This window comes from Pongo pygmaeus, chromosome 1, assembly GCF_028885625.2.
Source record: "Pongo pygmaeus isolate AG05252 chromosome 1, NHGRI_mPonPyg2-v2.0_pri, whole genome shotgun sequence".
NCBI classification, from domain to species: domain Eukaryota; kingdom Metazoa; phylum Chordata; class Mammalia; order Primates; family Hominidae; genus Pongo; species Pongo pygmaeus.
In genome coordinates this window covers 229,492,159-229,513,527 of record NC_072373.2, presented here as the reverse complement: position 1 = coordinate 229,513,527, position 21,369 = coordinate 229,492,159, and the positions used below count along the sequence as shown (strand labels likewise).

Genomic DNA, 21,369 nt, shown 5'->3' with positions numbered 1-21,369 from the left:
GAGTCGGGAGGCCACGAAGCGGGAGCTCTCATGCAGGAATACCTGCAGCAGGCCTCCTCACAAGACGCTCCTGCACGTCCTGCACGTTTGCCTGTAACCGAACTTACTGCAGGGAAATTCCTCAGGACTGCAGTATTCCAGATAAGCAGCTTCCACAAGGACGTCGGCCTGGTAAGGCTCTCTCCAACAACGAGCTAACGCCCACTCCTGCAGCAAGCGCCCACAGCCAGTGGTTTTTGTTACAAAACAACTTTTGTGAGCTCATCTTTATTTTCCCCTTCGCCCGGCCCTCTCGGATAGGGCTATGATCTGTCATGGCATGAACACCCTAGGCTGCAACCCCCTGCGATTCCCAGATTAACTCACTTGTCCTGGAGAGCCTGCCTCTGGGTTTCCTTTCAGGTTGACAGTTTGGGCGCTAACAGGACCACGTGAGGGGTGCAGCGGGGAAGATCAGCCAGGTTCTCACAGACCTTCTCCGGAAGTACGCAATGTCTACAATTAAGAAATGAGAGGCCGGGTGCGGTGGCTCACGCCTATAATCCCAGCACGTTGGGAGCCCTAGGAGGGCAGATCACGAGGTCAGGAGTTCAAGATCAGCCTGGCCAACATGGTGAAACCCCCGTCTCGACTAAAAATACAAAAATTAGCTGTGCGTGGCGGCGCATGCCTGTAGTCCCCAGCTGCTCGGGAGGCTGAAGCAGGAGAATAGTTTAAACCCTGGAGGCGGAGGTTGCAATGAGCCGAGATCGCGCCATTGCACTCCAGCCTGGGCGATAGGGCGAGGCTACGTCTCAAAAAAAAAAAAAAAAAAGAAAGAAAGAAATGAGAAACTAGCAGTGCATTGTTTTGAAACGCGGAGACTTCTCTCAGGAGAAAGCGAAAGGCAAGCGTCCGCCTCTGGGGTGCAGAACCCGGGGCGGGAGGACAGGCCCGGACTGCCGTTTCTCGCTGTGTCCAGATCTGCGTGACTCAAAACCCCGGACAAGGCCCGCACTGGTGGAGTTCGAAAGAGGTGGCTGCGGCGCGGCAAGTGCCGCCAGTGCCAGCGAGCGCGACGTCGCTCCCAAGCCCCCGTCTCTATGGCAACCGAGTGCGTCTCTGGGACCGCCACTGCGCAGGCGCCCGGAAACAAAGCCGCTCGGACCCCAGCTGCGCCACGCAGGGCAGGCGACGCTTACGCTCCCGCGTGACGCAGTTCCTGTGTTTGCCCCGCCCATCCCCGCGGCGGGGGCGTGGCCATGGCCGCGCCGCTCCAGCGGGGGCGGGCCCTGGGCCCCCGCCGTTGGGGTCCCACAGTTTCCAGCAGCCGCTTTCCTCAGTGCCCGGTGGCCCAGGAGGGCCTGGGAGCCCGAGGCCGTCCCCGAGTCGCTCCTGGGTCACTGGCGCGATGCGGGCCGTCCTCTCGGCTGATGGTGCGTGCGGGCACGGATCTCCTCCCCTGGTTCTCCGCACCGTCCCCGAGTCGTGCTCCGCTCTGGCAGAACGCGAGCGCCGGCCCGGTCCCGCTCCCGCCGGCCCGGTCCCGCTCCCGCCGGCCCGGTCCCGCTCCCGCCGGCCCGGTCCCGCTCCCGCCGGCCCGGTCCCGCTCCCGCCGGCCCGGTCCCGCTCCCGCCGGCCCGGTCCCGCTCCCGCCGGCCCAGCAGCCCCGGGCCGGACTCGGCGTAGGGTCCGCACGGGAATGGGCTGGGCCTGCGCGCGCAGCGCCGCCGCGGGGCCTCCTGGGAGTTGTGGTCGGGCCACCCGCGCGGGACTCCAGGTCCCGGCAGGCCTCGCGCGGCCCGGGGCCCGCGGCGCTGGGGGTCGGCGCCGGGGTCGTAGTCTGGGCCGGGTGGGCTGCGGCGCGCGGCAGGCGCTCTGGCCTGGCCTGGCCTGGCCGCCGCTGAGCAGTCGGGGCCGGTGGGGTGGCCTCGCACGCCGGGACAGACCGACAGACGGACTGGCCGGCAGCACCGCGTCCCTGAGCGGAGCGGGCGGGACGGAAACGTCCGGGCAAGTTGGGGTCGGCAGGTACTGCGCGGCCCTGGCAAAGTCTGGCAGCGGACAGGGCCGGGCGGCCTCCGCGAGCCACGGGCACGAATGACAGGGGGCGGGGCGCGCTCCGGTTGGGGGTGCCCGCCCATGGCCCGCCCGTTTCCCTGCGCCGGCGCCCGTGCGCGTCCCGGAGCCTCCTGACGTCTGCGAGCCGCGGCCGCCAGACCCCGGGCGCACGCAATTACGGGCCCGGCGCTGGCGGCTCCTGCGCACTCAGACCCCAGGGAGCCCATCCGGGCAGGCGGCGGCCCTGAGTGTCGCGGCCGTGGGCCCGAGTGGACCTGGAGTCGGCGGGCAGCCCCGGGGGCAGACAGGCGACCGAACCGCGGGTCGAGGTGCTAACTGTGCATCTTGGCATCTCCCCTCGGCCACAGGGTTGGAAGCCCAGCGAGGCTAGAGGCCAGTCCCAAAGTCTCCAGACATCAGGGCTGCAGCCCAGGAGCCTCAAGGCGCCCCGGCGGGCGACTGGACGGCCGGACAGGTGAGCTCTTGATCATCCGCGGCCTGGTAGTTTGCACTTGGCGCTTCCACCTTGGGGCTCCGTGGAAGCCACGTCAGAGGGGCTGTGTTTGTGTCTGAGTATGCATGCGAGTGGAGGCAAGTGGTGAGTAATCCCGCGTCTCCGCTCTGAGTTCGGAACCCATGGAGGAAGAAAGCAGAGGTGCCAGACAGGCCCCTGATAGGCACCTGCAGGATTGGGGCAGAGCGGCCGCAGCGCAGGAGCGCCAGCAAGCCTGGCCCTTCCCGGAAGGCGCCCTCTGTCCGGTTCCACCCTGGCCTGTTGCTTCACATGCAACAAGTGTCTGAATGTGGCTCTCTCCTGGCCGAGGGCAGCCCTGGGCAGTGAGTGGGATGACACCCCAGCCTGCAGGGTGCCTGTGGGTCTCCACCCAGATGGGCAGGATTGGAGGTGGCCGCAGCGCTCGTGGGCTTTCCCCCAGCAGGTGTCTCCATGCTGGCCTCCCCGCCTCAGGGCTTCATCCCACTCGGTGGGCCTGATCTCCCTGGGGCACTTGGGATGTCCATCTGCGTTAGGTGGAGCTACTCCATGGCCTGTGGCGTGCCACACACAGCGGCATTTCGGTGTCATTAGGCACAGCTGGAGGTGCAAGGAGGAGGGCAGCCTCATGTCCAGTCCCAGTTCCATGTAACTTGCTTCTTCTGAATAAAGGCAATTTGCTAACTTCCTCGCTAAATAGGATTTGGTTTCTATGGCTTTTAAAGCTTCTCCAATAAAATACTTGCAATAAGGGAACTCTCTCCTCCTACACTCTCCTGACTGATGGTTCGGAAATCCTCCTGCCCTCTGAGAGCTTGCGGTTTCTTGTGAAAAAGAGAAACTAAGCAGCAATAGAACAGACCCGTCTGCTTGCGTGGTTAAGACGGTAAATGCTAAATGTGTGACACTGCCTTTAGAAACCATTTTCTCCAGCCTGGCTTGCTGGCTGCCCGTCTGGTTTGCTGTGTTGTGTTTCCAGTGGCTTTAGCTTCCAACAGGAAAGCCTGGTAGCCGAGCGAATCTGTGACCCAGGAAGTAGCAATTAAATGCCTGGGATGCTGCCTCGAGGCTGGTGTGTGCTCTGAGGTAAGTTCCGATTTGCCAAAGCACATCTGTTGCACCCGGACTGCCTCCATCATTTTAAACATCGGGAGCAGTTGCCTGCTGCGGGGTTCAGATGCCAGCCAGGGGCACAGCCTGTGAACTGTGGGTAGATGGCAAAGTCTAGCATTTCTGGCAAAGGAAAAACATTTGGTAACTCTCTGAGTAAGTTTCTGACTGAGATAAAGATACCCATTGTGGGGCAGCATCCTGAAGCGGAAGCCTGGGCTGTATGTTTATAAGAGGAGGAGCAGGAGTGGCCACAACCATGTACACAACCATGTACACAACCATGTACACCACGGGCTGCATGGCCACAGCTCTGGTCTGCTGGTCTGCTCCGTGGAGCCCCTCCACCAGTGCTAGGCTGTGGCTGTCTCTGGTTCGTCTTTCTGGGAAACCTTGGCCAGGTTGGCATGAGGGCAGGGCTAGCCTTGGACATCTGCACTTTCCATAGCAGCCTCTGGCCCAGAGCTCACCCACCGTGGGCAGGTGATCAGGGTGATCAGGTCCCATGGGTCCCCTCCTCTGTACCTGGAGCCTTGTGGGTTTAGAACAGAAAAATAGGAGGGGGCAACCCAGAGGCCTCCTGCTCTCCAGGAAGGAATGGATGCTGGACAGGTCCAGGGTGGAGGCAGAGGGAGTGAGGGGCCCTTGGGGGAACATCTGTCCTAGAGGGCTTGATCTCCAGGCTGCCCACCCCACTCCTACCCCTAATCTGGTGTTCCTCACCCGCCTCCGGGAAGTCCTCACCTGAGGTCTACAGCAGGTGTGCCAAGCACTGGCCCCACATCACCTGCTCCCAGGCCTGCCCAGGGGATGGGGCCTGTGGCCAGTGCCCTCGGGGTCAGCTTGACCCAGACCCAGCCCAGAACCTGTCCCATGGCCTCAGGAGGACAGGATGGTCAGGGAAGTCCAAGGAATGAGCCCTTTTGTCCACAAGCTTCCCTCTGAGACGGGCAGGCTGCTTGTGCAACCCCACAGCCCCCAACTCTCATGAACAGTGGGGATGGGGCAGGCCCCTCGCTGGTGGGCTGGCTCCTCCAGCCCCTAAGCAGGTACACTCTGTCCCCTTTGAGGAGAGACCACCCAGATGGAGGGATACAAGTGCTGGGTCCTGGCTGGGGTGCCCCTCCTCCCTGCCTGTGGGGGTCTCACTACTGCCTCCTGCCCCCACAAACACCCCCTAGAGAGGCCTTCGGAGGCAGGTACTGAGCCCTGGGGCCGGGGTGCCAGGAGCCCAATGGCAGGTGGTCTTGGGTGACTGCTGGCCCTGGGACAATGGTGAGGAAGCCAGGCAGGCAGCTGCAGGAAGGAGCTGAGGAGAAAGGCGGCAGAGCCTAAAAAGCTGCTGGTGGCCGGGCGCAGTGGCTCACACCTGGAATCCCAGCACTTTGGGAGGCTGAGGTGGGCGGATCACAAGGTCAGGAGATCGAGACCATCCTGGCTAACACGGTGAAACCTCGTCTCTACTAAAAAATACAAAAAATTAGCCAGGCATGGTGGTGGGCACCTGTAGTCCCAGCTGCTGGGGAGGCTGAGGCAGGAGAATGGTGTGAACCTGGGAGACGGAGCTTGCAGTGAGCCGAGATTGCGCCATTGCACTCCAGCCTGGGTGACAGAGCGAGATTACGTCTCAAAAAAAAAAAAAACAAAACTGCTGGCCCTTCCAGAGGGTCCAGCATGCTGAGCTCCTGAGCCTGGGAGCCACCCGCATGTGGTCTGTCTGCACACTGGCGCCACAGAAGGGTCGGCAGGCAGGCATGGCTGGAGACTGCGCTCAGATGAGATGGCTACTCCAGGGCAGTGCCATGCTGGACAGAAGGAACTGCCTTGGAAGTGGGACAGACTGCAGACCCTTGGGGTGGGGGCCCTGCAGGGGAGGCCATGAGGAGGCGCCGGGTCTACAGGCCCCGTGTGCTCACATCCCAGCCCTTGGGGAGAGGTGTGGAGTGGGTGGGTGCACCCAGCTCCCCTGTCCGGGCTCCTCCCCCTTGTTGGGGCAGCCCTCAGCAAGTGGGGGGCTGGTTCCAGGCACAAGAAGTGAGGCCAGGGAGGAAGCCCTGCCCGTGTTCAGCCTAATTGTGCCCCAACTCTGGTGGGCTTCCGTGAGAGACAGCCTCTGGGAGGGTGGGGGTTTGTGGGCCAGGGCTGGAGAGCTGCCTGGCTGTGCTAAAAATACCGGGCATGCTGCAGACAGGTGCCAGTCTGGGGCACCGTCCACCCTGTCTCAGGCTGATGGCCTTGGCACCCCACCCCACTGCCCCTGTGAGGCAGGGGCCACTGAGGCTTGGTCTTGATTCCCAGAGGCCCTGCTGGTGACCTCCCCGACATCTCTGCCCTCTGCCCATCCCCCCAAAGGCAAGATTTGCCAAAGCACAGGACACATTGGCTCACACATGGGGCGCCCTGCCCCTGTCTTGTTGGAAAGGTCCAATGGCATATGGCCGGGGTCCATCGGCCAGCGGGTCTGGCAGGTGTGGCTGCTGGCCTGGGCTAAGCTGGCTGTGGCTGAGAGTCTGGGTGCAGAGACACAGGGCGCCCCCCATGCTGCAGAAGGATCACAGTGCGGGCTAGGCTGGCTCTGGCTGAGAGTCTGGGCGCAGAGACAGAGGGCACCCCCCATGCTGCAGAAGGATCACAGTGCGGGCTAGGCTGGCTCTGGCTGAGAGTCTGGGTGCAGAGACAGAGGGCGCCCCCTGCTGCAGAAAGATCACAGTGCGGGCTCATGGCATTGGCTTTTTTGCGGTCCCAAGTCCTTCATCTCAGTTGCCGGGCCCATCTCGGGGCTCGGCAGATGCGTGTCCCCTGCTAGCAAAGACCTCCAGTCGGTTCTGCGGCTGCCTGTGATGAGCGCTGCTCTGGCTAAATGGAGGTGTTTGGCAGGGAGGAGGCCCTGGCTTAGTGTGACCCCAGCTGTGGCCAATTCTGGTGGGATCCTGGCAAGGAGGAGGTTGCGTGTGGATCTGGTGGAGTGGATGGCCTGGCAGGGGGTGGGGACTGCACCCCTAAGGAGCAGTGCCCCTCTGACTTGTCCCCCCGCCAGCAGACTGCTGCGTCGGCCTCCCAGGCCTGTGCCATTCTGCAGCGAAGGTCCCTGTGTAGAGGAGGCTGGAGTGGGGGAGCTCAGCCCAGGCCATGCCTCACCCTTCTTGGGTGCTCCATGGGCAAAAGCTGAGGTCAGTGTGTGGATCCTGGGAGCAGGAACCCTGCAGAGCCTGCCCCCAGCTGGTGGCAGAGCAGGCAGTGGGGAGCTGCTGGGGTAGGAGGGGGTGACCTCCCTCCAAGACAGCCCCCAGTGGGGATGGGAGGGTCTGCAGAGATCTGGAGAGTCAAGTGTCATGACCAGGGTGGGGCCACAGAGCTGGGCTGGCCGGTGGAACTGTGTCCACCTGGACACGCTCTGGGTGAGGTGCAGTCAGCGCTGGGATGGCTGGAAGCGGCCTGTGCTGGGCGGGTCCTCGGGACACGGGGGCTGCCGCTGTCACAGAAGCCTGGCACAAATTCTCTCTGGTTCTTATGTTTCATTCACTCACGCAGCCATTCAGTCAAAGCTGAAGCTGGTGGGGTCCTGGCCAAACAGGACGCAGCAGTGCACCACCTGGGGGCTGCCCTTAGAGTTCCCGCCGAGGGGAATGGTGCCACAGGGGCCCATGGGGAGGGCCTGTGGGTCACCCTGGGTGGTGGCTGGGCTCCTGGCCCCGTGGGACCTCCGAGGGCAAGGTGGGGCTGCTCTGGCGGCCACGTGTGGAAGCCGATCACGCGGAGGCCCAGCCAGGAGGCTGCAGGAGGCCGTGGGGAGTGCAGAGCCAGCTGCCTTGCCTGATGGCTGTGGAGCTGCCCACAGGACCCCTCTCCTTGTCTGGGGCTCACTGGTGCCACAGGAAAAAGAAGCCCCTGGTGCTGGAGCCTGCCCTGGCCCATCTCGGCAGGGTCTCGCGCCAGGTGAGGGAGGCAGTGTCACCCAACAGGTGAGGCCTCTGGACAGACGAGGCCATGTGGGGTTTCCCTGAAGAAGCAGAGCCCGGCTGCTGGGTGGGGGCTCCTCTTAGTCACTGACAGGGAGAGCTGTGCTTTTAAAACATCCACCCATTCCTGTGGAAGCCCTCACAGTCCTGGGCAGGGTGAGGAGGGAGCATTGGAGAGGCCAAGCTGGCCAGAAGGTTTGTGCCCCTGAGAATTAGAGGGAGTCCTGTGCTCCAACTCGCAGCCAGGGCATGGATCGGGAGCCCAGCCCTGCAGGCGGAGCCCCTGCACTGGACTCAAGTCTCTGGAGTGGGGCTGGGCTCCTCACCGGGCCTTGCTCGGCGGACAACCTGTGGGGCTCAGGCCCCTGAGCCAGAGCAGGAGTCGGGGGCTTTGCTGTGGCCCCTCCTCACTGCCCACCTGCAGCCTCTCCTGGGCCAGGGTGTCTCCTGAACTGGCCTGAGATGCAAAGTGCTGGGCTGCAGTGCTGCCCAGGTGGAGGGCTGGCATGTGAGGCCCAGGCTGGCCTGTGTCCTGGAGTTGGCAGGGCCCCCTCCCATCCTCTGCCACATCCACCCAGCCTCAGGGGTCCCTCCAGCCTCCTGGGACTGCCGTGTCCCCCACCTCTGCTTCAGGCAGTGCTCCTGGGCTGCCTCCTTCCCTGGCCATGGGGTCCTAGTGGTTTAATGAAAAATGAGTGGTGGCCCTCCCCTGCCCGAGACAGGGTCTTGCTCTGCCCGCCAGGCTAGAGTGCAGTGGTGCGATCACAGCCAGCTGTAGCCTCCACCTTGATTTTCCTTCTTAATGTTCACATCCATTCTTCTTGTTAATGAGACTGCTGAAGCCCAGCATGGTGGAGAGCGGCAGCCCACGGTGACTCATGTCTGCAGAGTGAGCTCTCCGGGGTCAGCGCCCAGACTGGGGATTAGCAGTCCTGGGCCTCGAGCCCTGTGGCTGGCTCCATCCCTACCTCCAGCAGCCTGGATTTGCACCTTTGTATAAACGGAGCCGCCTGGCATGGCATTTGCACTTGGCTACTTCCCTCCATCTGCTGGTGAGCTCTGGCTCGTGCTCTGTGTGGCGAGTGGGTCCTTGCTTGGTTGGGACTCAGCCCCGCTTCAGGACCCCGTAGCCACTGAGGACCCAGGAACCCACCTCTGCTCGAGTATCCGGCCTCTGTCGTGAGTGCCTGGCGTGGCCAGGGCCACTTTTCCAGAGAAGGCTCCATGGTGCTGTGTGGCCTTGCTGCACTGTCCCTGACGTGCTGGGCCCAAAGCTGGAGTCCCCCAGGAGCAGTGTCTGGGGACAGAGATGCCTCCTGGTCCCACTGGTCGATGCCTGCTGGTCTTGTACAGCGCCTGCGTCGTGTTTGCCATTTTTCTGTTGCGTTGTCTGATGTTTTCATGTGGATCGTAGGAGTTCCTCACCCTGTGTGGACACGAGTCCTCTGAGGGACGCGTGTCACGGTGTCTGCTCACATGCCACTGCCCGTCCAACCATGTGAGTGTCTTGGGGGACGGCAGCTCTTACTTTAGTGAAGTCCAGCATCCAGCTCATTAATTGGCTGTGGGAAGAGATGGCGGTTTTCTTCCGAGAGCTTTATTTGTGAACCTTTCATGAAGCCCCCAGGGCCAGGCTCCCTGATCCCTGGACTCAGACCACCCTGCAGGTCATGCACCAGGCTGGCACGGCGCCCATCTTCCCCACCAGCCTCCCTGGTGCCAGACTGTGGGCCTCCTTGGGCCCTAGGGCTTGAACCAGCCCTCCTGCCCCTTTGGGCCTCTCCTCTGCTCTTCCGTGGAGCCCACTCTGACCGGGAGTGTCCCGTGGTGGCCTGAGAATACCCTCTGCCCACAGGTCCCGAGCAGCCCGGCCCACCATGGACCCCTCTGCCCACAGGTCCCGAGCAGCCCGGCCCACCATGGACCCCTCTGCCCACAGGTCCCGAGCAGCCCCGCCCACCATGGACCCCGCTGCCCACAGGTCCCGAGCAGCCCCGCCCACCATGGACCCCTCTGCCCACAGGTCCCGAGCAGCCCCGCCCAACATGGACCCCTCTGCCCACAGGTCCCGAGCATCCCCGCCCACCATGGACCCCTCTGCCCACAGGTCCCGAGCATCCCCGCCCACCATGGACCCCTCTGCCCACAGGTCCCGAGCAGCCCCGCCCAACATGGACCCCTTTGCCCACAGGTCCCGAGCAGCCCCGCCCACCATGGACCCCTCTGCCCACAGGTCCCGAGCAGCCCCGCCCACCATGGACCCCTCTGCCCACAGGTCCCGAGCAGCCCCGCCCACCATGGACCCAGACCCCCAGGCAGGCGTGCAGGTGGGCATGCGGGTGGTGCGCGGCGTGGACTGGAAGTGGGGCCAGCAGGACGGCGGCGAGGGCGGCGTGGGCACGGTGGTGGAGCTTGGCCGCCACGGCAGCCCCTCGACACCTGACCGCACAGTGGTCGTGCAGTGGGACCAGGGCACGCGCACCAACTACCGCGCCGGCTACCAGGGCGCGCACGACCTGCTGCTCTACGACAACGCCCAGATCGGTGCGCGCCACGGGCAGGCGGGACGGGCAGGACCCGGGGGCGGGAACGCCCCTCTGACCCCACCCCACCCCCAGGCGTCCGGCATCCCAACATCATCTGTGACTGCTGCAAGAAGCACGGGCTGCGGGGGATGCGCTGGAAGTGCCGCGTGTGCCTGGACTACGACCTCTGCACGCAGTGCTACATGCACAACAAGCACGAGCTCGCCCACGCCTTCGACCGCTACGAGACCGCTCACTCGCGCCCGTGAGTCCTGGGCGCACCGGCTCCTGTGCGGCGGGTACCCAGGCCTTGCCACTGGGGCCTTGGCCTTCGGGGAGGGCGCTGCGTCCTAACCACTCCCAGGGAGCTGGAGCAAGTCTCTCCAGAGCCGTAGCCTTAAGCAATGGTGCCATGGGCGGGGCACAGAGGGTGGCCTCTGGGTGGCTCTACAGGCAGCAGTGGCCATCAGGCAACCAGCATCCCCCAGGGTGGCATGAGACCTCCAGGACAGCCCATACCTGGAGCCAGCCCCTGGGCTGTCTTGGAGGCTGCTACACTCTGGTCCAAGGGCATCAGCTCGGGGAGAATCTAGCCTGCTTGGAGCAAAGGCAGCCAGAGGTGCCACCCCGTCTCCTGCATTGTCACCTTTGTCTCTGGCCTTCCCTGCACGTGGAGGGAGGTGTGGTTGTCTGGGGAGTGCTGTTGGCCAGGCCTGCTTTCCTCATTCCTCCCTTCCCACATGCTGAGCCCACCTCTGGGCCTGGCTGTGCCCCAGCTCACTGGGAGGCAGCAGGCATGAAGCGACCGCACCCAGAGGTCTTGCCGAGGGTGGGCCCGGGTGCCTTCCCAGCCTGGCATCAGGGAAGTCCCTGGAGGAACGTGGTCCGCAGGTTCGCTCCAGGCCCCTGAGCCCAGGGGCATTTCCTCGCAGTGTGTAGAGGGTGCTGACCTGCTGGACCGGCCATTCCCAGGCAAGAGCTGGGGCTGTGGAGCCCAGCAGGCTGGGTGGACAGGGGGCCTGCTCCACTGCATCGCTCTCCCAAGTGGCTCAAGACGGGAAGAGATGGCGGTTTTCTTCCAAGAGCTTTATTTATGAACCCTCTTGCAGTGTCACACTGAGTCCCCGCCAGGGCCTCCTGAGGATCCCACTAAGGGGCATCTTCCAGGGAGCAAAGGTGGTGCGAGGGCCCGACTGGGAGTGGGGCTCACAGGATGGTGAGTGGAGGCAGAGGGGCAGGGGTCAGGGCTGGGCTGTGGCTGGCTCATGGCTCAGCCTCAAGGCACAGCCTTAGCTTGCTGGCGGGGACTCTTTCCCCAGGAGGGGAAGGGAAACCAGGCCGTGTGGTGGACATCCGTGGCTGGGATGTGGAGACAGGCCGGAGTGTGGCCAGCGTGACGTGGGCTGATGGTACCACCAACGTGTACCGTGTGGGCCACAAGGGCAAGGTGGACCTCAAGTGTGTGGGCGAGGCAGCGGGCGGCTTCTACTACAAGGACCACCTCCCAAGGCTTGGTATGAGGCTGTCTCACTGACTCCATCAGCCCTCCTGCCTTGGCTGAAGTCCCAGAGGGGAGGGGCTGCTGCCTGAGGCCTGGCCTGCCACCCTCCCCAGGCAAGCCGGCCGAGCTGCAGCGCAGGGTGAGTGCTGACAGCCAGCCCTTCCAGCATGGGGACAAGGTCAAATGTCTGCTGGACACCGACGTCCTGCGGGAGATGCAGGAAGGCCACGGCGGCTGGAACCCCAGGATGGCGGAGGTGAGCCGCCCCACCGTGGAGCCCTGTGTGCCCTGCCGTCCCAGCCCTCCGTACCCCCAGCCCCTTCCTCCCCAAGCGTCCAGCCCGACCCAGCCACAGCTCCATGACCCGCCACAGTTTATCGGACAGACGGGCACCGTGCATCGCATCACGGACCGCGGGGACGTGCGCGTGCAGTTCAACCACGAGACGCGCTGGACCTTCCACCCCGGGGCGCTCACCAAGGTGCCTGGGGGGCTGGGCTGCGCCTCATCTGTTTGCTTCTGTAACCCCTTCCACATACCCACTCGGCCTTGGGGGGTCAGGCAGGACTAGGGTGCCAGCTGCACCCACGAGTCCCCAGCCCTGAAGGAAGGGGAGGGACTGGTGGGTGGGGTCAAGAAGAGGGGGTTGGGTGTGAAGGAACCCAGATGAGGGTATGTCTCTGGGAGCTGGTATGGCTGGAATGGGCAGGTTAGGGCCTCCCTCTGTTCCAGCACACCAGGAAGGCAGGACAGCTTCATGGGCGGGAGGGAGGCAGCTGGGCTAAGTTGCTCCTGGTTAGTGCTGTATGGGGGCCGATGGGGGTGGCTGGTTAGGGCAGGAGGGTGGACGCTTGGCCTAGAGTGGTGGGGGAGGTAGTGAGCGCTGTCTGGAAAGCAGGATGGCAGGGAGGGGGCTGGAGGTGGTGGCGGTGGCAGCTTGGATGGCCCTGGGAGGGGCAGGCCCGGGGCAAAGCGTCAGAGCTCAGCTCTGGATCTGGGGTCCTGGATACCAGGCACCTTTGAGGAGGTGCCGAAGGGAGTCATGAGACGGGCTTGTAGAGTGAGTTCCCTGCATATGAGGGCTCAGGTGGGGCAGAGTGGGCCCGCCCTGCACCCCATGGTCCTGGGGCCCCACCCCCACACTGGCTTACGGGTCCTGGCCATGCTGCCTGCTGCTGGTCAGCATATAGCTTCCCAGGGCAGCCACCTCGGCCTGACACCTGCCCGGAGCTGGCTTCTGTCTGCCTGGACACTCCTCCCATGGCTGTGGGGCTAGGGACACCCAGGGCTGCCTTGGACACCTGGGGATCTCGTCCAGCCAGAGCCTCTGGCAGTGCTTGGGGTCGGGGTCGGGGCCAGGGCCGGGGCCGAGTCAGGCCTGCCTGTCTCGTGGAGCTCAGCAGGTTGCCCTCCTGTTCCATGAGCCTGGGCAGCCACACACAGCTGGGGGGCCCCTCACGCCCCTCTTTGTTGCTCAGCACCACTCCTTCTGGGTGGGCGACGTGGTCCGGGTCATCGGTGACCTTGACACAGTGAAGCGGCTGCAGGCTGGGCACGGCGAGTGGACGGATGACATGGCCCCTGTGAGTCCCCCTGCCACCCCCACCGTTAGCACCACTGCTCCCCACACCTGCAGCCTGCTGTGACCCCCGCCCCTCCCCGCAGGCCCTGGGCCGCGTTGGCAAAGTGGTGAAAGTGTTTGGAGACGGGAACCTGCGTGTAGCAGTCGCTGGTCAGCGGTGGACCTTCAGCCCCTCCTGCCTGGTGGCCTACCGGCCCGAGGAGGATGCCAACCTGGACGTGGCTGAGCGCGCCCGGGAGAACAAAAGTGCGGCACAGCTCAGGCGGCCAGTGGGAGGTGGGGCTGCCCCTGGCCACCGCTCACCTCAGTCCTGCCCCCAGGCTCACTGAGCGTGGCCCTGGACAAGCTTCGGGCCCAGAAGAGTGACCCAGAGCACCTGGGAAGGCTGGTGGTGGAGGTGGCGCTGGGTAACGCAGCCCGGGCTCTGGACCTGCTGCGGAGGCGCCCAGAGCAGGCAAGCTCCTGCCCTGTCCTCCCATACTGGCCAGTCCGAGGGTGAGGGGCAGAGGACCAGGGACTCACCTGCTGGCTCTCCTGGCAGGTGGACACCAAGAACCAAGGCAGGACCGCTCTGCAAGTGGCTGCCTATCTGGGCCAGGTGGAGTTGGTACGGCTGCTGCTACAAGCCAGGGCGGGTGTGGACCTGCCGGACGACGAGGGCAACACGGCGCTGCACTACGCGGCCCTGGGGTGAGGCCTGGGAGGGGCCCGGTGGGGCTGAGCCTGTGCGTCCTGGGGTGAGGCCTGGGAGGGGCCCGGCGCCCTCCCTCTCCCACTTCTTCTCCCATCAGGAACCAGCCGGAGGCCGCCAGGGTGCTCCTGAATGCTGGGTGCCGGGCGGATGCCCTCAACAGCACTCAGAGCACAGCGCTGCACGTGGCCGTGCAGAGGGGCTTCCTGGAGGTGGTGCGCGCTCTGTGTGAGCGCGGCTGTGACGTCAACCTGCCCGTGAGTGCTGCTCCCTGTCCTGGGTCCCCTCCCCCCCCGTGAGTGCTGCTCCCTGTCGTGGGTCCCCTCCCCCCCGTGAGTGCTGCTCCCTGGCCTGGGTCCCCTCCCCGCCGTGAGTGCTGCTCCCTGGGCTGGGTGCCCTGGCTCTTGACCCAAGCAGAAGTCACCCCCAGGTGACCACTGACTCCACCCCAGCAGGACGCCCACTCGGACACGCCCCTGCACTCCGCCATCTCGGCGGGCACTGGAGCCAGCGGCATTGTCGAGGTCCTCACGGAGGTGCCAAACATCGATGTCACCGCCACCAACAGCCAGGGTTTCACCCTGCTTCACCATGCCTCCCTCAAGGGCCATGCGCTGTGAGTGTGGGGTGGGCACACAGCTGCAGCCAGCCTCTTGCTGTGCTGCCTGGGGGCAGTCCCAGGTCCCAGACCAACCTCCCCGCTCCACAGAGCTGTGAGAAAGATTCTGGCTCGGGCGCGGCAGCTGGTGGACGCCAAGAAGGAGGACGGCTTCACGGCGCTGCACCTGGCCGCGCTCAACAACCACCGCGAGGTGGCGCAGATCCTCATCCGGGAGGTGCGGACGCGGCCCAGGCCTGCCCAAGGACCGGGGAGCGGGAGGCCCACTGGGGTCCCAGGGCTGAGCCCGTGCCCACCCCTCCCCAGGGCCGCTGTGACGTGAATGTGCGCAACCGGAAGCTGCAGTCCCCGCTGCATCTAGCCGTGCAGCAGGCCCACGTGGGGCTGGTGCCACTACTGGTGGACGCTGGGTGCAGTGTCAACGCCGAGGACGAGGAGGGGGACACAGCCCTGCACGTGGCGCTGCAGCGTCATCAGCTGCTGCCCCTGGTGGCTGATGGGGCCGGGGGGGACCCAGGGCCCTTGCAGCTGCTGTCCAGGGTGAGGAAGTGTGGCGTGGGGTGCTGGAGAGGCTGCGGTGGCGCTGGCTGCAGGCTCTGGGCAGGGCCTGTGCCACTGTCCACCTTCCGCTCCAGTGACGGCCCAGGGAGCCAGGCGTTCTGGGGGTGGAGCAGATGGGAGCCAAGTTCTATGTGATCCTCAGCCTGCACCCCTAGGCAGCCTGGGAAAGGGGTGGTGCCCATGGGATGGGGAGAGGTGGGGCTTAGGGTCTCAGAGCTCACCTAGCAGGGTGCCCCTCGTGCCTGTCCCACCTGGGTTCCGGAAGAGGTGCCCTTGCCTTGTATTTTAGACATGGGGCGCCGGCTGCTGGGGCTGCCGGGTGCCAGGAGACGCCTCCCTCGGGCCTGCCCCGGCGCCCGCCCTCATCGGCGTCTGTCCTGTCGCCCAGCTGCAGGCCTCGGGCCTCCCTGGCAGCGCGGAGCTGACGGTGGGCGCGGCGGTCGCCTGCTTCCTGGCGCTGGAGGGCGCCGACGTGAGCTACACCAACCACCGCGGCCGGAGCCCGCTGGACCTGGCCGCCGAGGGCCGCGTGCTCAAGGCCCTTCAGGGCTGTGCCCAGCGCTTCCGGTGAGTCCGTGGACCGCGGGGAGGGGGTCCGGCGGCCTCCGGGCCTCTCTCAAGCAGCCTCTTCCCCCTGCAGGGAGCGGCAGGCGGGCGGGGGCGCGGCCCCAGGCCCCAGGCCCACGCTCGGGACCCCCAACACCGTGACGAACCTGCACGTGGGCGCCGCGCCGGGGCCCGAGGCCGCTGAGTGCCTGGTGTGCTCCGAGTTGGCGCTGCTGGTGCTGTTCTCGCCGTGCCAGCACCGCACCGTGTGTGAAGGTGAGTGGGGGGCCCCGGGGTGGGGGGCCCGGGTAGTACGGCCCCAGCCAACCGCGTACTCCTCTCCGCAGAGTGCGCGCGCAGGATGAAGAAGTGCATCAGGTGCCAGGTGGTCGTCAGCAAGAAACTGCGCGCAGGTGGGTGAGGCTCGGCGCCCCCAACACGCCTCCTGCTCAGCTGGTGGCCCGCGGGTCCCCGTCCCCCACCCCTCCCCTCCCACACTTCCGCCCATGGCCCTTCCCCAGGTTACACCCCGCCCTCCCAAGGCTCACACCCTGCCCCCAGCCCCGCCGGAGGTCACGGTCTGCTCCAGATCACACCCTGCCCATAGCCCCGCCTCAAGGTAACATCCCCCTCCCCAGATCACACCCCAGCCCCGCTGGATTTCACGGCCCCTCCCAGATCACACTCCCTCCATAGCTCCACCCCAGATCACAGGCCACCCAGAGCACCGCCTCCCCATCACGCCCCGCCCCAGGTCACATCCCAGCTGCAGCCCTGACTCCAGTCCGCACACCACCTTATGCCTGATTTCCGCGGTTCACATCCTGCCCGCACCCGGGCCCCAGCTCTGCCTCCAAGTCACCCACCCCACCAGCTCCCCTTCCAGGTCACAACCCGTCCCAGGTGACACCCCGCCCCCAGCCTCGCCCCCCGTGGCCCGCCCGCAGCTCCCCGCTCCCCCCATTCCCCCACCCGGCCTCCCAGCTCACACCCGTCCCCCACCCCGCAGACGGCTCTGAGGTGGCGAGCGCCGCCCCCGCCCCCGGCCCGCCGCGCCAGCTGGTGGAGGAGCTGCAGAGCCGCTACCGGCAGATGGAGGAGCGTATCACCTGCCCCATCTGCATCGACAGCCACATCCGCCTCGTGTTCCAGTGCGGCCACGGCGCATGCGCCCCCTGCGGCTCCGCGCTCAGCGCCTGCCCCATCTGCCGCCAGCCCATCCGCGACCGCATCCAGATCTTCGTGTGAGCCGCGCCGTCCGCCACGCCCGAGCTGCCTTCGCGTGCCCCCGCCCTGTGTTTTATAAAAAGATTCTCGGACGTTGTCTCTGCTGTCTGCCTGGGGGACCGGGCGCCTCTGGGGTCCTCCCCTCGGGACACGCGGGCGAGCCTGGGGGGGCCCCCCCCTTCCCTGGGTCCGCCCCGCCCACCCCAGGCTCTCGGGTCCAGACTCCCGCCCCAGACTGCGGCCTCCGGGCCAGGACACCCTCCAGGCGCGGGCACGGCCGCCTCCCGCCCCTCAGGCCCCGGTCCGACGAGGCGGGGGCTCCTGTGTTTGCCCCCGGGCCCCTCTCGCTCCTCCGTCCTGGGGGCGGCCGCGGGGACTCGCGCTCTGACCCAGGGGGCCAGACACTCCCCAGGGCTGCGGGGTCCGGTCGCAGCAGGGCGTTGGGGGGCGTCCCAGGCAGGGTCTGGGACCCGGGGAAGGGGCCGGGCGCACGCAGGCGGGGGGACGAGCTGGGGGGAGCGGGGGGGGGCGATGTCGGAGCAAATACGGCGGCCGGGCCCAGCCTCTCGCGCTTTCCAAGAACCGCCCGCGGCCGCCGCCAGCTGCTTGGCGCTGACCCCGTTGGCCGGGCTGCCGTCACCCTGGGCCCGAGGCCGGCGCGGAAAACGGGGAGGGACGAGACAGACACAGGCCGGTCTGGCTCGGAATCTCCTGCTCCTCTGCCCAATCCCCCACCCCCGCCCCGCGGGACGCCGGTGCCGGGTCTCGGTCCCAGCCCAGAGCCCCTCGCGCCTGGACGCCGGCCGCCCCGTCGAACCTTTGGGTCTCCGAGCTCCCCGCTCCCGCCCCCGCCCCCAATCAGGACCGGTCCAGACCTCCATGCCCGGCGCTTGGCTCCGCTTCCCGTTCCCCCTCCCGTCTCCCTCTCCCCTTTGCTGGGGCCTAGCCGGGGATTCAGGAGCCACACACCCTCCACCTCACGCGCTACCCTCCACGGGGCTTCCCCCAGCCAGGGCCCGCCCCTTCCCGGCTCCCCGGGAGACCCAGGCAAGTTCCCTCCCTCCGCCCCGCAACCTGGCACCCTCCGTGGCCCTTCCCTACCCACGCACCCCCTCACCGCCTCCCCCTCCGCCGCCCCATACTCACTGCCACGTCCCCATCCTGCCATCCCCTCCCAGCTCTCGGGGACACTGTCAGGCGAGCGACGCGTCCCCTGCGGCCCAGCTCAGCTGCCAGGGCCAGGATGGAGACTCCGCTCATGTGGGGCTCAGGGGATTGTTGAGGATTCCGTTTGGGAAAAAAGCCACCAGGTCACTCACTGCCCAGCAGTGGGGGCTTGGGGACCCCCACTGCTACCCTTTCCTAAGCGGGAGCCCTGGCGCTGCCCTTCCCGGGCTGCCTGGGGCCCTCTTCGCTGCCCCCTCCAAGGACCCCGCCCAGCAGGACATGCCCAGGCCTCTGCCCCTGGCCCACGGGACGCGGGTCCCCATGCCCCCGGCTGGAGACAGCAGGCAGCTCGGCCAACGGACGGGCCAGCTGGTTCCCTTCAGGGGCAGCCTTGCCCCCTCTCCCGCCCCGTCTCCCTCCCCCCCACCACACGGGGCTGTAACCCGAGCCGCCGAGCCACTGCCTCCCCTCCGGATCCTCCCCGGCGGCTCTGCGGCCCGGGCCCCCGCGCCGTGCTGCCCCATGCGGCCCTGAGCCCCACAGCAAGTCTGCCATGGGCCGCGGGGCCCGTGTCCCCTCGGAGGCCCCGGGGGCAGGCGTCGAGCGCCGCTGGCTTGGAACCGCGCTGGTCGCCCTGTGCCTCCTCCCCGCGCTGGTGCTGCTGGCCCGGCTGGGGGCCCCGGCGGTGCCGGCCTGGAGCGCACCGCAGGTGAGCGGCGGGCGGGGAGGCCAGGTGTCGGGTTGGGGGGTTCTCACGTCTGTGGGTCTGGTCTATCTGGGGGCCCGCAGGACGTGTGCGGGGTATGTGGGGTGTTTGAGGGTCCGGATGTGCGTCCCGAGGACGGAGGGTTGGACGCCCCTGTGTCCAGTTGTTGGGAGGGGTGGGAAGCCGCGCCCTGCTGTTCATTCAGCCCCTTCCCCTCCACTGGGCCGCGTTCCCAGGGACGTGCAACAGGACGCTCAGGTTAGGAGACCCGAAACCACAGGCAGACAGGACCCGCCACGCCCGCTCCCAGCCCTGGGCACCCCCGCCCCCGTTTTCTTCCAGTCCATTTTCCGCGGCAGTTTTTGGCCCTGGGGACCGTCACCGATGCCTCCCACGCACGCTTTCTTCCCTGAAGGGAGACGTCGCTGCGCTGGGCCATTCGAGGGTCCCCCCCACCCGGGTCCCGGGCCCACTGGTCCCCCGCAGACGCCGCTACACGCTGACTCCAGCCAGGCTGCGCTGGGACCACTTCAACCTCACCTACAGGTGCGCCCTGGCTTGGCCCTGGGGGAGGGGGCGCGGCCGGCCTCCGCTGAGCTCACTATCCCTGCAGGATCCTCTCCTTCCCGAGGAACCTGCTGAGCCCGCGGGAGACGCGGCGGGCCCTAGCTGCCGCCTTCCGCATGTGGAGCGACGTGTCCCCCTTCAGCTTCCGCGAGGTGGCCCCCGAGCAGCCCAGCGACCTCCGGATAGGTGGGCGCCCGCCCCCGCCCCCGCCCCCGCCCCGGCCCTGCCCTGCGCGCCGGCCTCTCAACCGTGTGCTCCCCGCAGGCTTCTACCCGATCAACCACACGGACTGCCTGGTCTCCGCGCTGCACCACTGCTTCGACGGCCCCACGGGGGAGCTGGCCCACGCCTTCTTCCCCCCGCACGGCGGCATCCACTTCGACGATAGCGAGTACTGGGTCCTGGGCCCCACGCGCTACAGCTGGAAGAAAGGTGACCATCCAGGCTGGCCTCCTGGAGGCCTGTCCTCTGCAGCACAGTGGGCTGCCGCGGTCGGGCTTTAGGGCAGACGGCAGGAGGGACCTTCCGGGGTGGTGGCTGCTACTGGAGTCCAGCAGGCAAGGAGGGGAGCCCGTGGGAGCCCCCGATCCCGGCGGCCCTGAACTCCCTTTCCCATCCCCCTGCGCCTCTGGAGCGGGAGCTGGAGCTGCATTCCTGGGGGCCGAGCTCACCGCCTGGGCCCAGAACATTCTTATCTTCCCGTGGCTGCGGCCGAGGGCGGCTCCGCGGCTGCGCTCCAGCAGATGTGCGGGGCCTCGGGGAGCCGGCCCACGGGCGGCGGGGCTGGGCCCGGGGCTCCCAGGCGCTGACCCCCGGGGCCCGCAGGCGTGTGGCTCACGGACCTGGTGCACGTGGCGGCCCACGAGATCGGCCACGCGCTGGGCCTGATGCACTCACAACACGGCCGGGCGCTCATGCACCTGAACGCCACGCTGCGCGGCTGGAAGGCGTTGTCCCAGGACGAGCTGTGGGGGCTGCACCGGCTCTACGGTGAGTCCCTTTGTCGGGCGGGAGGGCGGGGACCGGGCGGTCCTGAGCCAGGCCGTGCTCCCCACGCTCCCGACAGGATGCCTCGACAGGCTGTTCGTGTGCGCGTCCTGGGCGCGGAGGGGCTTCTGCGACGCTCGCCGGCGGCTCATGAAGAGGCTCTGCCCCAGCAGCTGCGACTTCTGCTACGGTGATGCCCACGGGGCCAGGACAGGGCTGCGTGGGAGCTGGGTCTTGGCCACGGTCTGGGCTGAGGGGGCACTGATGGGGCTCTTTCCCCCACCCGGAGCAGAATTCCCCTTCCCCACGGTGGCCGCCACCCCACCGCCCCCCAGGACCAAAACCAGGCTGGTGCCTGAGGGCAGGAACGTGACCTTCCGCTGCGGCCAGAAGATCCTCCACAAGAAAGGGAAAGTGTAGTGAGTGAGCGCCCCGGGCGGTCCTCAGGGTGGGCAGCCCGCGGCCTTGGGACAGGGGTGCGGGGCAGGCAGCCGGCGGGGGCTGTGCCTGCAGGAGACACCCCACCCCCTGCAGCTGGTACAAGGACCAGGAGCTCCTGGAGTTCTCCTATCCCGGCTACCTGGCCCTGGGCGAGGCGCACCTGAGCATCATCGCCAACGCCGTCAACGAGGGCACCTACACCTGCGTGGTGCGCCGCCAGCAGCGCGTGCTAACCACCTACTCATGGCGAGTCCGTGTGCGGGGCTGAGCCCGGCTGATAAAGCACTTTCTCTCTGATGTCTCCTCGCTCATTCTTGGGAGGGCAGCGGGCAGCCAGTCTGGGCAGGTGGACACCCCAGCCCCTGGTCCACCGAGAGGTGGACATCCTCGGGGCTGGGCACCCCCTGCTTTCCCGCACAGCGGACAACAGGTACAGCACAGGACAGGATGGGCTTTGCTAAGGTGGCCCCTGGGAAAGTGGGATAAGCGGAGGCCCCAGTGCCAGGGGCAGCACGTAGGGTAGCCCCAGAAGCCTGGGTTCTGTCTAGGACTTGCTCAGAGATGGGGGAGGGAGGCAAGGGGGGCTTCCTGAAGGAGGTGGCTGGGATGGGCCTCCAGGATCTTCTGCAAGGGGATGCGGGTGGGGG

The 21,369-nt window shown here is 66.7% G+C and overlaps 2 protein-coding genes across 15 annotated transcripts; both read left to right on the top strand.

Moving 5' to 3' along the window:
* Positions 1–1,220: 1,220 nt before the first annotated feature.
* Positions 1,221–16,946, top strand: MIB2 (MIB E3 ubiquitin protein ligase 2). 13 transcript variants are annotated; one of them, XM_054444974.2, is made up of 20 exons: positions 1,221–1,415; positions 2,409–2,515; positions 9,878–10,146; positions 10,221–10,392; positions 11,237–11,343; positions 11,447–11,641; positions 11,742–11,884; positions 12,002–12,109; positions 13,107–13,211; positions 13,294–13,456; positions 13,531–13,664; positions 13,752–13,900; positions 14,002–14,158; positions 14,357–14,517; positions 14,611–14,737; positions 14,827–15,060; positions 15,470–15,648; positions 15,722–15,903; positions 15,975–16,040; positions 16,637–16,946. In XM_054444974.2, exons 1-20 carry the CDS (start codon positions 1,242–1,244, stop codon positions 16,873–16,875), a joined length of 3,171 nt encoding a protein of 1,056 aa, XP_054300949.1. In that variant the 5' UTR covers positions 1,221–1,241; the 3' UTR covers positions 16,876–16,946. The 13 variants fall into 13 exon arrangements, with proteins under 13 accessions (XP_054300949.1, XP_054300959.1, XP_063516687.1 ...); XM_054444984.1 differs by having other exon boundaries at positions 1,235–1,415; positions 12,014–12,109; XM_063660617.1 differs by having other exon boundaries at positions 1,235–1,415; positions 12,014–12,109; positions 14,354–14,517.
* Positions 16,947–17,890: 944 nt separating this feature from the next.
* LOC129010582 (matrix metalloproteinase-23) lies at positions 17,891–21,019 on the top strand. 2 transcript variants are annotated; one of them, XM_054445039.2, is made up of 8 exons: positions 17,891–18,730; positions 19,143–19,273; positions 19,341–19,480; positions 19,559–19,726; positions 20,120–20,284; positions 20,361–20,471; positions 20,574–20,700; positions 20,816–21,019. In XM_054445039.2, exons 1-8 carry the CDS (start codon positions 18,575–18,577, stop codon positions 20,988–20,990), a joined length of 1,173 nt encoding a protein of 390 aa, XP_054301014.1. In that variant the 5' UTR covers positions 17,891–18,574; the 3' UTR covers positions 20,991–21,019. The 2 variants fall into 2 exon arrangements, with proteins under 2 accessions (XP_054301014.1, XP_054301010.1); XM_054445035.2 differs by having other exon boundaries at positions 18,301–18,730; positions 20,361–20,700.
* The last annotated feature ends 350 nt before the right edge of the window (positions 21,020–21,369 follow it).